This window comes from Anabrus simplex, chromosome 1 (assembly GCF_040414725.1).
Source record: "Anabrus simplex isolate iqAnaSimp1 chromosome 1, ASM4041472v1, whole genome shotgun sequence".
Lineage (NCBI taxonomy): Eukaryota > Metazoa > Arthropoda > Insecta > Orthoptera > Tettigoniidae > Anabrus > Anabrus simplex.
In genome coordinates, this window is record NC_090265.1 from 857368829 (window position 1) to 857382561 (window position 13733).

At 42.4% G+C, this 13733-nt stretch overlaps 1 protein-coding gene across 1 annotated transcript in view; it reads left to right on the plus strand.

Annotated features, from left to right (window-relative positions):
- Positions 1-13733, plus strand: part of ca (claret) — a 367006-nt gene that overhangs the window by 267875 nt on the left and 85398 nt on the right. Inside the window, exon 21 of the mRNA XM_067136443.2 lies at positions 11441-12034. Coding sequence (XP_066992544.2) covers positions 11441-12034 — 594 coding nt within the window. The remainder of the gene's footprint in view (positions 1-11440; positions 12035-13733) is intronic.

A 13733-nucleotide genomic window follows, 5' to 3' on the forward strand; every position in this document is an offset into this window, starting at 1 on the left:
TTATTATTTAATTATTTAAATAACATTTTCAAAAATTTAATAGAACATGTTTCATCTATCTTGTCTGAGCTTAAGTTGGCAGGTTTGATTGTGGCCAAGTCGGGTGTTATTTGAAGGTGCTCAGATATGTCGGTCTTATGTCTGTAGATATGCTAGCATCTTAAAAAACTCCGGCAGGACAAAATTCCATCACCTCGGCTTCTCCGAACGCCATGAAGTAGTTAGTGGAACGTAAAACCAATAACGTTATTACTATATAATTTAAGGCAGTGCAACTGTACATAAAGAATATTATGGGTTAAGCACTTTTTCCTTTAAGTTTGCAGTAGTCATCTTCATTATAAAGTTCCCACCTGTTGTTAGGTCATAATTTCCTCTGATGAAGCATCTCCAAATCTGTAAAATGTCCAAAGGAACTGTAACTGCAGCCAGAGTAGGTATTTCGGTATTTTCCTCACAGCTTCACTTTTGTTGACTCCTGAATCCTCATTTTTAATTTATTAATTATGAGTATCACTATCTGTGAGTTCACTGCATACTGGTACAACTTCATAGAAGTATTTAGGGGATAATTCTATAAATTTGGTTGTAGTAGCAGGGTACCCAGGTGCAGTGCACAAGATTGTGGTTTGCTTTCATTTGCTTCCTTGTATCATTCTTTCCACCATAGACCATCATCATCATCATCATCATCATCATCATCATCATCATCATCATCATCATCATCATCATCATCAATGTCCCACTCCAGTCGCCCGGGTGTGGTTAGTGTAGACCTTACAGTTAGTTAACTATTGCTTATCATGCCATGGAAAGTGAGTTTAGATGGGAAAATTAACTGTTTTCCCATGTTGTGGACAGAATAATCTGCCAAAACAACTGAAACACTTTTCTCAATCTCTTCTGTCCCTTTCCTTTCCACTTGGTTTCACTCAGTCCCAACAATGCATTGTCCTTCTTTTCCATTTATTCTATTAGTTCTTCTGCTTTACTGTTAAAGGTTAGAGATAGATAAAGAATGGGTGGGCCCTGCCTTCGCAGGGCTCTACACGTAGGTCTGTGGAGACCCTTTGTGTCCCTTAAACGGGTTTGCCTAGTCCAGCCCTAGTGCTCCTATAAAGGATACCAATATCCGGATGTTGACATTCCTGATGTCTTCCAGGCTCATGAAATGTAAGCCAAGATATCGATGTCTAGTGCTTGCAAGAGCCCCAAGTCTTTCCAACGGCCCTGCGACAGGCCCACATAATCTTGCGAGCCTTATCCACCTTATGGTCTATATGTTTCTTCCAACTCGGTCTTGCCTCAAGGATTACCCCGAGGTACTTAACTGAGGTTGTCTTAACTAATTTTTTCCCAAATAGGAAAGGCTCTGACAGTCCGTCTAGCCTCCTCCTCCTGGTAAATACCACGAGCTCCGTCTTGTCGGGATTAACCGACAAGTCCGTGTCGTGGCACCATCTTTCCACCCTATGTAGGGAGCTCTGTACAAGCTCTGAAACCATACTGGGGAAATTTCCCACCGCCATCAGGCTAATGTCATCTGCATAGCCTTGGGCGTAAATTCCTCCAACATATAACCTGGTAAGTAGTTCATCCACTACCAGACACCATAATGTCGGTGATAATACTCCTCCCTGTGGACACCCCCTCTCTATATTAGCTCTCAACATTACTGCGTTGAGGCTAAACAGAACTTGACGGCCCTGCAGTGAGGCCATAATCCATTTTATGAGCATCCTGCTCACTCCTATTCTCTCTAGACTAAGTTCTATGGAGCCCAAAGATGTGTAGTTAAAGGCCCCTTCTATATCTAGGAATACCACCATAGCAAGTTGTTGCTGATCCAAGGCACTCTCCAGCCTAGAAACTAGCTGGTGTAGTGCCGTCTCAACCGACTTCCCTGGTTGGTATGCATGTTGATGAGGATGCAGGGGAAAGTCGCTTAATACTTTCTCCCTGATATGTCTATCCACCAGTCTTTCCAAAGTCTTAAGAAGAAAAGACGTTAGACTAATGGGTCTATAATCCTTAGGTCTAGTATATGAAGACCTTGCAGGTTTAGGTATATACACTACCTTCGCCTGACGCCACAAGGAGTACACGTACCCCATAGTGAAGACAGGCTCTAAAAATTCTGACCAGGTATGGTATAAGGACCGTGCCTGCTTTCTGAAGAAGTGCTGGGGAGATCCCATCCATTCCTGGGCTTTTATAAGGGGCAAAAGATTCTAATGCCCACTTCACCCTTCTTGGGGTAACAATCTCTGCGGCTTCCTTCCAGCCACTTCTATAGGGTCTGAAGGATCCGCTCGATTCTACTTCACTATTCGTGACTGCTGAACCTGGAAAGTGGGCATCAAGCAATAAGTTCAGGGTCTCCCCCTCTGTGGATGTATATCCACCCAAAGGTGACTCCAATGAGCCCAGCCTTGCCCTTCCATCCAAGGTTAGAATTTTATGAAGCCTTGCCGCTTCATGTTGACTTTCGATGGAGTCACAAAACTGTCTCCAAGATTTCTTAGAAGCCTTTTTGACTTCTGACTTGTACTTTCTTTGTGATTCTTTATAAGAATCTAGACTTTCTTGATCCTGAAGTTCCCTGTATTTATTCCAGAGCCTGCGTGTGTTTCTCCTCAGGTGTTCAAGATAACTTGAAGCTTCCTGTTACTCTTTTTGCCTTAACGACTGGGCAGTTTAATTCATAAGAGGTAACCAGTGTCTGTGTGAGAAAGCTCACACTGAGCTCCAGCTTCTCTTTGTTCTTAATTATATTTGAGGGTCCTCCTTCCAGTCCCCTCCTCACGTCCTCCCTAAAAGACATCCATTCATCTAGGGTTTCTATAAGATGGGATCTCGAAGGAGTCCTCTATAAGAAACTTTCCAGTCTTTAAATTCATTTGTGATTCCCATGGAACCCAGGGTAAGATCTATGATCCCCTCACTCCTGTTATTGATGAAGGTAGGGGTATCACCTATGTTCATGATCTCAAGATCAATTGTACATAGATATTCTATGAAATGCTCTCCTCTTCGGTTTGTATGTTTACTTCCCCAGATGCTGTGATGAGCATTGGCGTCACATCATACTATGAGGTTAAGTCCTTGTTTCCTACAGTATATCACCAGTCTCTTGAACTCCTCCGGCGCGGGTGGAGATTCAGAGTCTCCTGGGAAATATGCAGAACAGACAACCAGGTCTCTTGGCTGTCTGCCCTCTTCATGTCTCACTAGAACTGTTACAAGGTCTCTAGTAATGAAGCCCGGTATAGCCCAAGCGTTATGATCCTTAACTAGTATACATGCTCTAGGCTTCTCCTCCGCTACTCCACTGAATAGAGTGAAGCCTGCTCATTTTAGTCCCATGATATGCCCCTGTCTAAGCCAGGGTTCTTGTATCAGGGCGACTGAAAACCTGCCTTTCTGGATACTTCTTATAAGTACCCTAGAGGCCGCTATACAATGTTGTATGTTTGCTTGTATGAAAGTAATCATTCCTTACTTTCATGCAATACTTTACCTTATGCGGTCTCCAGAACGTGCAGCTCCGTCTCCCACAATGAATCCTGAGGCTTGGCTGGCCCCGGTTCCTGTCTAGGCTCCCGTTCTTCACCCCTGCTGGTCTCAGTGTTTTCTGTGGTGGGGTTGGTCCTCTTGTCGCGTATGCCCTCCACCAAGGTGAAGGTAGCAACATGCAGTCCGCAGAAGATCATCTTCCCCACCACTTTTTCCACATCTCTGGAGTCCATGCTGACCACGACTCGTTGGCTGAATGGTCAGCGTACTGGCCTTCGGTTCAGAGGGTCCCGGGTTTGATTCCCGGCCGGGTCGGGAATTTTAACCTTCATTTGGTTAATTCCAATGGCCCGGGGGCTGGGTGTCTGTGCTGTCCCCAACATCCCTGCAACTCACACACCACACATAACACTATCCTCACCACAATAACACGCAGTTACCTAAATATGGCAGATGCCGCCTACCCTCATCGGAGGGTCTGCCTTACAAGGGCTGCACTCAGCTAGAAATAGCCACACGAAATTAAAATTATGCTGACCACAAGTCGGACACCTCTCTTCTCCTCCTTGCGGTCATAGACCCTCCAGCTGTTCGGATTTAAGCCATGGTTCTGGCGTGCCATTCTTCCCTAAAGGACGTTATTGTCCTTTGGTTGTCCTGGTATCCAGACCATGACTCTCTTATAGGAAAGGAGTTTATCCGTGCCCACAATTGAGAGCCTGGCTCCTTCCCACAGTTGTATACTTGTAACAAGACTAGAAAGCCATGCTACAGTCTGATAATTCTCTGCGATAATGATGGCCACACCTCTCGACAGATAGCAGTCCAGGAACTGAGGCTTAATGGGCCCCTGCTCCGGAAGCTCATCTATCAGATTGGTGATAGCTTTTTCCACAGACTCCACCTGTTTCTCAGTTAGCTGCTGGTCAGGATATCCTACAGGCACTATGGCATCCTGATCCCAGCTTTAGCTATCCTGGCATACTCCACCTTGGGTCTTTTGTGGGCCTGCCGATCTTCTTCTGGGGTTGCCCCCGACAGAAGTCGTTTCCCCACTGGTGTCTTGGTGGGTGGAGTCCTCTGTGCCCTAGAAGCAGAGCCCTTTTCAGGGTCCCGCCTCTTGTGCCCATTGGATCCCCCCACAGTCGTCACTTTCTTGGCAGTAGAAGGCCTCTCAGCTCCAGGAGTTAGGCCCTCTTTGGCCTGCTCCCGGGCCTTTAAAGCCTTCTTATATCTCCTCTTCTCAGCGCCGGAGCGCTGTTTCTTCTTCTTCTTCTTCTTCTTCTTCTTCTGGACTAGAAGATTGCCCACCTGTAGAGTGAGCTCTCTTACTGTCAAGGTCGTACTATCTGAGGGTATCTCCGAAGAGTCCCCATCGGTTGTTGCTGAACTGGTGTTTCTTTCGGAGGCCCCAGAGGAGCTCGCCGGTTTTTGGGTAGCTACGGTACTCATTTAGGTCCCACGAGTAGCTAGGGAAATATAATATCTGCCCAGGCAGAGCCCCGCATACCCGGGTGAGGCTACTTACTGCGAGAGGGCGCCAAGTATCTCGAAGGCTCCGTTCAAGACACATCTCCCATGTGCCATGCACCCCATCGGCACGGGTCGCGTTACACCTTAAGGTTGGGTAGTGCTTTAGCTTCCTCCTTCTTGTATACCGAATGGTTACCCAATAGGGCTCCATTCGGCATCGCAAGAAAGGAGCTACTAGTCCCCCTCACCACGCAGAGGATCTTCAATTGAAGAGGGTAACCAAGGTTAACCCCCTACAAATGTAGAAGCACACACGAGGGGGCTGTTAAGGGTTGCAATCCAGATAATTGAGTGTTGTAGATGAAGTATTCCGCTTGAAGCATAATCTCACTCACTATTATAGACAGAATATTCCTCATGGCTCCAAAACCTGTTGATAGATGGCTTTAGTGCTGTATATCCTTAAGTACACTTCTACATCGTATTGAACTCATCTTTCTAAAGGGCATACAACTACTGCTTTGGTCAAATATGGATCTTTAGTTTTGCCAAGTAATATGCTGGCTTCCAGGGTAAACATTGCAGCAGGGAGTCGTATGAAATGAGCAGTTCCTAAGTTTGTAAAATGTTGGATAATATGAGTGATATTGAAGGAGAAAGTTATTTTGAAGATAGTGACGACAGTGATAATACATTTACTGAAGGTTCAAGTGAGATTGATAGTAAACCAGAGGGTGACAGTGGTGAATCAGACGAAGTCACACCCACAGGTGCTGTTGACGCTGATTGCATAGACGTCAAAAATGAAGTTCCTGAGCCCACATATACAAAATGGTTTGCAATGGTACGAACTCATTCTACTAATCTCCCAGAATATTTCACATTTGATACTCCTACAACTGAATACTTGGCAATGGTTCTATTTTATATATTATCTAAGAGCTTGGTATGTTCATTTTTTATGCCTTTCTGATATCACCACATGAATTTGTTTCTGAACAGATGTGCGTAAGTATTTCACTGTTTACCATAACACAAAGATTCTCTGTATATACTGTGTGTGTAATTAGTTCATAATTCAGTCCACATTATTAATGCATTTGTGTTACTGACCAAGGAATTTAAACCATCTTCCATTTTCTGGCTATTTTGTTCAACATAGAATATAGTAAAACCATATTATGCAGTAATTGAAATGTATTTCTATTACTTTTTTTGTCTTACAACCAGATGTGTAAACTATCTTACTGAATTTAAAAAATGTTGAGCACTTTTGAAGGGGGAAAATAAAGACTTTGAGCAATTACTCCATTGTTCACCTGACATGGGAAGGGTTAAGCAGTGCTCACAATTTGCAATGAAGAGGGCAAAAGATCTATTACATCGTGCAGATTTTACAATAAGTGAGTTGTGTGTGGAAACTCTTGGTGGTGTAAAATAGCACATTGAGAGTGGAGGCCATGTGGTATCAACAAGACACATGAACATCAAAGGACTATATTTGAGGCTGCTGATAGTACAAAAGGTGCAAAGTTAGGTTATTTTCTCATGTTTATTATGGTTGATCTTTTTCCATGCATATATTTACTTTTATTCCTTCAAGGTGCATTAATATATTTTCTTGTCCTCACATAAAAGGTTTAGTTGGGTGTGTCACATTATTCATATGCATCGAAAAAGTAAACTCACTTTTGCAATCGATGAATTTTTAGAAAATTTAACAACTTTTCATTTTTTTCAGCATATTTATGTGCTATTCCAAAAATGCAGAGTTTATATATGTGCTTTTTATCTGGTGTTTAAAGGTTGTGAATCTTGATTTTTGTCAATTCAACTATCAAGATGATGGTTTCCACCAAACCATCCTGCCTTCAGTGAGTGAGTGAAGAAGGATACAGTTGCTGGTGGAGATCTGTCTGGAATTTATGTTTTCATGAGAGGCTATTCCCCTCCTGGTGAAATATAGGAAATAAGAATCTATAACAACCTTGAGACAAGACAACTTAAGAAGTGGACAAGGCAATGTCTGTTGTGTTAATTTTCACAGTGGAACTCACCTAGCTACATCAGCAGTATGCAGCTGCAATTACATTGGAACCTCAATTATCCATTCCCGGAAGCAACAGTTTCCCAGATTATTCCTTCAAATTATGTGGTCCTACACGCATCGTAATTGAATCATGTTTCAAAAATCCCACATTATCCGTTCTTTGAATAAACTATATCCCACATAAACTGTCCAGCAATTTCAGTCTAATCAAAACTAAATCCTTGATCAAATGCTTTTCTAGCCATACAGAATCAAATAGAATGCATTCAAGAACATTTGAGAATCTCTACTTGTAATCAAAACCATATTCTGGAGTACAGCATAACCTTTAAAAGTCTACTAGGCCTTCATGTGTTAATGTTCCGTCATTGCAGTACTTGGAGCAAGTACTGGAAAAGCAGTCGGCGGTGAACTTACTTAAGGGACCATCTTCGCAACTTATTTGTCTGGTATTATTTAGGAAAACCACAGAAGTCATAAAGCAGAGTGTCCACAACAGTTGAAAGAAGACAGAGCACATTCCGACAGCTGTACTTGAAGACAGGACGAGTTTTGTCAACTGTTCGTACTTGTAAAAGATCTGAGTTATGTCCAGGATTAATCAGGATGAAATGGCATATGGCTCTTAATGCTGGGAGTGATTTGACACCTGTAGGTGAGCTGTACATCGTGATGAGGATGAAATGATGATGAAGATGACACACACCCATTCCCAGTGCCATTTTTAACAGACTTTTAATGATTGTATTGCTGAACAGGTTTCCCTCCAGGCCTTCTGGTTGCTCCTTCCCATGTAAACTTCAATCATCTCCTTCATTCATTGCTCCTCCTTTTACTGAGAAATGGAAGAGAGAACACTTTGCACTGTCTGAAGGGTTTGCTCACAGAAAGGATCTTTGTCATAGAGCTTGTAATAGTCTTCCAATAGGACTACTGTCCCAGGAGTAATTCCTTGAAGATAGTGTGTATTATAGCCTCGTCGAATAGATGCGTGAGGACAGGTTTTCACTGTATCGACAAAGAGCTCATATTCTTCAGGGATCACAGCAAAAGAGCAGGATAGGCAAATATGTGACTGAAAACAGGCATTTTGTATGTGTGGCAATGAGCTAGAATAACATAGAGGGGCTGTATGCCTGACATCAGCGCTCCCTGCAGAAGTAAGTTCATAAGGGGCAACCATGTTAACGGTTGTCAAAACAAAGCGAATTGGCTCGAGAACATATGTTGAGATGACAGGAAACTAAATTGGTATGCACTATCTAAGTGTAAGTGTTGAAGTAAAAAGATAGATTCTCGCTTTCAAGAATGCCAGCCGTATACTCAGCATACAGTTGTACTAATCAGAGTAATAAAACCAAGGATATATCATATTTTAAGTTTACTGAATGATAGCAGAGATTCCTTTTTGTAATTTCTATTTGTAATTAAACCCATTTTATTGTTTACACATCAAAAGTACGGATAGCCACAGTAATTATTTGTCGGATTATGTTTCAGATTTCCCTTAAAGAACAAGAAATTAACGGAACAATGCGTTGTGAGGACGAAAAGAGATAAATGTTATCCCACTCAATACAGTCACTTATGCTCTGTACATTTCGAAGATAAGTGCATGTAAGAAACAAATGACCAACGGTGATTACTGGCAAATGCCGTTCCAACCCTATTTAATTTTCATTCACATTTACGAACAAAGAACATGGAGTGCCCACCACCAAAAAAGCGTAACCACGAAAGTCACCTATTTCGGTCAAGCGTACACCTTCTTCTTCTTTATCTGTTTACCCTCCAGGGTTGGTTGTTCCCTCGGACTCAGCGAGGGATCTCACCTCTACTGCCTCAAGGGCAGTGTCCTGGAGCTTCAGACTCTGGGTCGGGGGATACAACTTGGGAGGATGACCAGTACCTCACCCAGGCGACCTCACCTGCTATGCTGAACAGGGGCCTTGCGGGGGGGGGGGGGGGGGGGAGATTGGAAGGGATAGACAAGAAAGAGGGAAGGAAGCGGCCGTGGCCTTAAGTTAGGTAGCATCCCGGTATTTGCATGGAGGAGAAGTGGGAAACCACAGAAAACCACTTCCAAGATGGCTGAGGTGGGAATCGAACCCACCTCTATTCAGTTGACCTCCCGAGACTGAGTTGACCCCGTTTCAGCCCTCTTATCACTTTTCAAATTTCGTGGCTGAGCCGGGAATCGAACCGGGCCTCTGGGGGCGGCAGCTAATCACACTAACCACTACACCACAGAGGCGGACCAAACGTATACCAAGTATGGTAAATACAGTATTTTACTGCCATTTTTGCAATTTATGCAGCCTTTATTGTAGATGTCAGTTGCATTGGTATTTAAAACTAGGCTAGGCCTACACTTCATAATGGACAACTTTCATGGTTACCTTTCAGCTAGTAGGGGCTGCCTGGCCGAGGCGGTAAAGGCGTGCTTGGCGTGCCCAGAAGGACGTGGGTTCGAATCCACGCCAGGAAGTCATAAAATTTATGCAATGAGATTTCCACTTTCGGTGGTGCACGTGGCCCTGAGGTTCACTCATCCTACACCAAAAATGAGTACCAGGTTAATTCCTGGGGAAAAGGCAGCCTGGCTTAGAGCTAACCACTCTACCCGATCAAGTGCCGAGGTTACGGATAGTGGAAGCCTTTACCTTCCATCCCTCCATGGGCCTTTATGGCCTGTATGGAGATGACTTGGCTTTTTTCAGCTAGTAATCCCAGTATGATATGGTAATGGGAAAAACATGATATGCCCCCTATATTATAATAAATAATTACATTAAACAATTATAGTGGTACGGTACTCGTGTACTGGGCGAGTTGGCCGTGCGGTTAGGGGCGCGCAGCTGTGAGCTTTCATCCGGGAGATAGTGGGTTTGAACCCCATTGTTGGCAGCCCTGAAGATGGTTTTCCGTGGTTTACCATTTTTACAACATGCAAACGCTGGGGCTATACCTTAATAAAGGCCACAGCCACTTCCTTCCCATTCTTAGGTCTTTCCTATCCTATCATCGCCGTAAGACAGTTGTATCCCCGACCCAAGGTCTCACACTCCAGAGCACTGCCCTTGAGGTGGGAGAGGTGGGTTCCCTCACTGAGTTCGTGGGAGAAACCAACCCTGGAGGCTAAATAGATTAGGAAAGAAAAGCAGTACTCATGGGGATGCAATACTTTCAAAAATATGATCAGAATAAGGTTGTAACCTATTGTAGGTCTCTATCATTTTAAGGCTTTCTGTCATAAATATTTATGTCCACGATTTTTATTGTAATTTACGCTTAACCACAACAGATAAGCAAGGTAACGCTCTTGTTTCGATTTTGAGGCCTATTTGTATGTCACTGTGTGATGATTTTGAAATACCTTACAATCAATTGGTCATGATGTTGGCTCTCGTGCCGCAGTATGATCAAGTGGCGGTATTCGTAGTCTATGACTTTTAATGCTTTCGGCAACGGTCTTTAATTCTCCCCCAGTGATTCTAAAATGCGTATTTTCTACACGTTTTGTCATTTAAGGGCCATGCCCCCTTGCTTGTGTGACCACAGGAAACATGGCGGACGTTCATTCTATTAGCTTCACCCAGGCAGCGCTTCTGCCTCTCTATGTTATTCTAGCTCGTTGATGTGTGGTTACTAGTGAAAAGTGGATTATGGAAGCAGTAGAAATATAATTAAAAATTACAAGTTGGAAAGCGATCAGCGGATGGCTCACACATGTTTTTAAATGAAGTAACATCAGCTTTTGTTGGAAAATTAGCTTGTGCAATGTCTACCAGCCGATTATGAAGAAAGCATTGTGAATTTCCACAGATTTGTTAGCAGTTCACACGAGAGAAATTCATATTTACTCTCACAAATCGGTCATGCAGACCAGATACCAGTAGACTATATTTTGAAATGTCACTGGACTATAGGTCTACTAATGAAGATTGAAAGATGACAAGTTGCTTCATAATTTTAGTTATTGTACTGTTGTATTTATGGTTTTCAATATAAATATTTAATAGAACTACGCAAATACAAGAAAATAATTTCCTTTCCTAAAATTAGGATGCAGGGATTATTCATATACAATATATATATAGTATGTTCCTACCAGCATTCATTCATTCTCAGAGTATACTTCTGCATGACTGGAGTGTTGTAATTAAAGTGTGAACTTCAAACACCATTCTTCATGTCTGTTTTCTCATTTGTTTTTCTTGTTGACCCAAGATGGTTGTTTGTTTATCTTTAACTCTAAAGTTTGAATTTATGTATATAATTTTGTTTAGAATTATGATTTTTAATAACGATGTATTTTGTTGAACTGTTTCTCATTTCTTTTTTGTTAGATGGAATACTCATACAAGATGTTAAATTCCGCGTTGTGTTTTTTCTGTTTAGCTTGCTGTGAGCTGCTCAAACAAACTGTACACATGGGGATCAAGTCCACAAGTTCTCCGGCTACAAGCTCAAGCACAAAAGAAGGCAAGGCTGCTGCAAAACCAACAGGACAGCAAGCCTCTTTCTCCCGTAACAGAAACTTCTTCTAGTTCAGAAATTTCAAACTCATCTTCCTCTGAAAAAGACTGCGACAGCTCGTCGTCTAGTCAGTCAGGTAACAACCCAGTGGACGTAGACAAGACGAGTCTGGGTTGTAGCCGAAGCACACCTTCCTCAACGATTGAACACTCAAAGGCTTTAAAAGCCAGACTGAGCTTAGATAAAAGTATTCTTAGCAATAGTGCAAACTCTGAGGCTAGTAATTTAAGCCAGAACACATTTGCTTTGACTAGCATAGGTAAATCACCTTCACTACTTGTTGTGGAAGACCTCTCTACTGAGGAACACACAGATTCTTCTTCACATCTTCAACAAGAGGATGAGCTTGAGTTGAAGACATCCTTCTCTCCCACCTTACCAACCATTGCTGTCAGCCCAACAGTAGAATATAAAGGCCTAAGTGCTCCTTCGCTTGGAACTAACAATGCTAACCCTGTAAGTGTAAGTCTTTGTGTGGTGTGTGTCGTGTGCTGTTATTAACCAGTTAACTGCCTATCAGAGCGCATTAAATAGGATTTGACATTTTAAGAACAATAATTATGTGCAGATATTTTGATTTGATACCATTCAGGCTGCTTGCATATCAGTTTTGACATTTTGTATTACTGTACTAAATTGTAGGAAAACCAGAACATTGTTCAGCAGTCTGTGACTGCGTTTTAAGTAATTTTGTTCGGTAAATACCAAATTTGTTGCCAGGGGCGTTTTACATGTTAACATTGTATGACATGGACCTTTCTGCACTCTTCAAAAATCTGACTAACTCTGCTGTGTTTGAACCTGCAATCTGGGAATCCGAAGAAGTACAGTAAAATCTGTTATAAAAGAGAGTTCATTATGATGAGAAATTTTATCACAATAATGAATTCTCGTTACCAGGCAGAGTAGTTATGGCTATAGAGCCGAGCACTGCATTCGGGAGATGAGGTGGTTCGAACCCCACCGCCATCTGTCCTGAGAATGGTTTTCTGTGGTTTCCCAGTTTCATTTCCAGGCTAATGCCAGGACTGTTCCTATTCATAGGCCACAGCCAAATTCTTCCACCTCCTTACCCAATTTCATTCACTATCATTCATTTCATCATTAGCTTCTCAACTGAGGTTGATAGCAGGAAAGGCATCCAGCCGTAAAAACAAGCCATGTAATTTCATCTTGCTTCATCCCCTACCCTGTGGGAAATGAGGCTAATGGGTAGAAGGGTAGATACACATACAGTGAATTGTTGTTATACATGAATTTGGTTATAAACACTCAAAATGTGTCTGTACTGGTTTAGAATGTCTGTGATATAGTGCATCAATAGCGTATGTGTTTCTTTTCCTAAATGGCGTGTTAACTTTGAAGAGAGGAATGACCACAATATAAAGTGGCCTATTTTATTTAGAAATTCTGATGCGAATATTGATCAACAAGATAAATTTTTGTACCTCATTGTAATAATCATATGGCCTCAGCTACCATGTGCAGATATTTTAATTTGACACCATCTGGCTGTCTACTCATCATTTTCAATGTTCTGTTTTACTCTAGGCCTACTAGATGGCAGACCGAGTAAACCAAAACTCTTTTGGGCATCTATGGCTGAGATTTAATGAATTTTGTTGGATAAACACCAAATGTGTCATCAGAGATCTTTTACATGCCGACATCGTACGACGTGGAGGGATGAATGGACGTTTTTCAGCCCTTGAAACCGCTATCTTGGGATCCGGAGGCCGGCACTCTACCACTGATCCACAGAGATAGCTACCCTGTGGGCAGTAGAAAGACACTTCACGTAGGATGAACTCGTTCAGAGATACTAAAATTTGCTATATGATGTACTTGCATATTTCATAGAGCAGGTTTTGGGCAGATTTCAACACTAAAAGATAGTTGCCACACTGCTGAAAATAGACACGGCAGAGGTGAAGTCATCAATCTATAGAAGTCTGTGACAGCATTGTGTAGTCCCCAGTGTTGTTCAGCATGTACTCCATGGGGATTTTCTAAGAGGCACTAAGTAACTTAAAATTATTCTAGTATTCGGGAGATAGTAGGTTCGAATCCCACTGTCGGCAGCCCTGAAAATGGTTTTCCGTGGTTTCCCATTTTCACACCAGGCAAATGCTGGGGCTGTACCTTAATTAAGGCC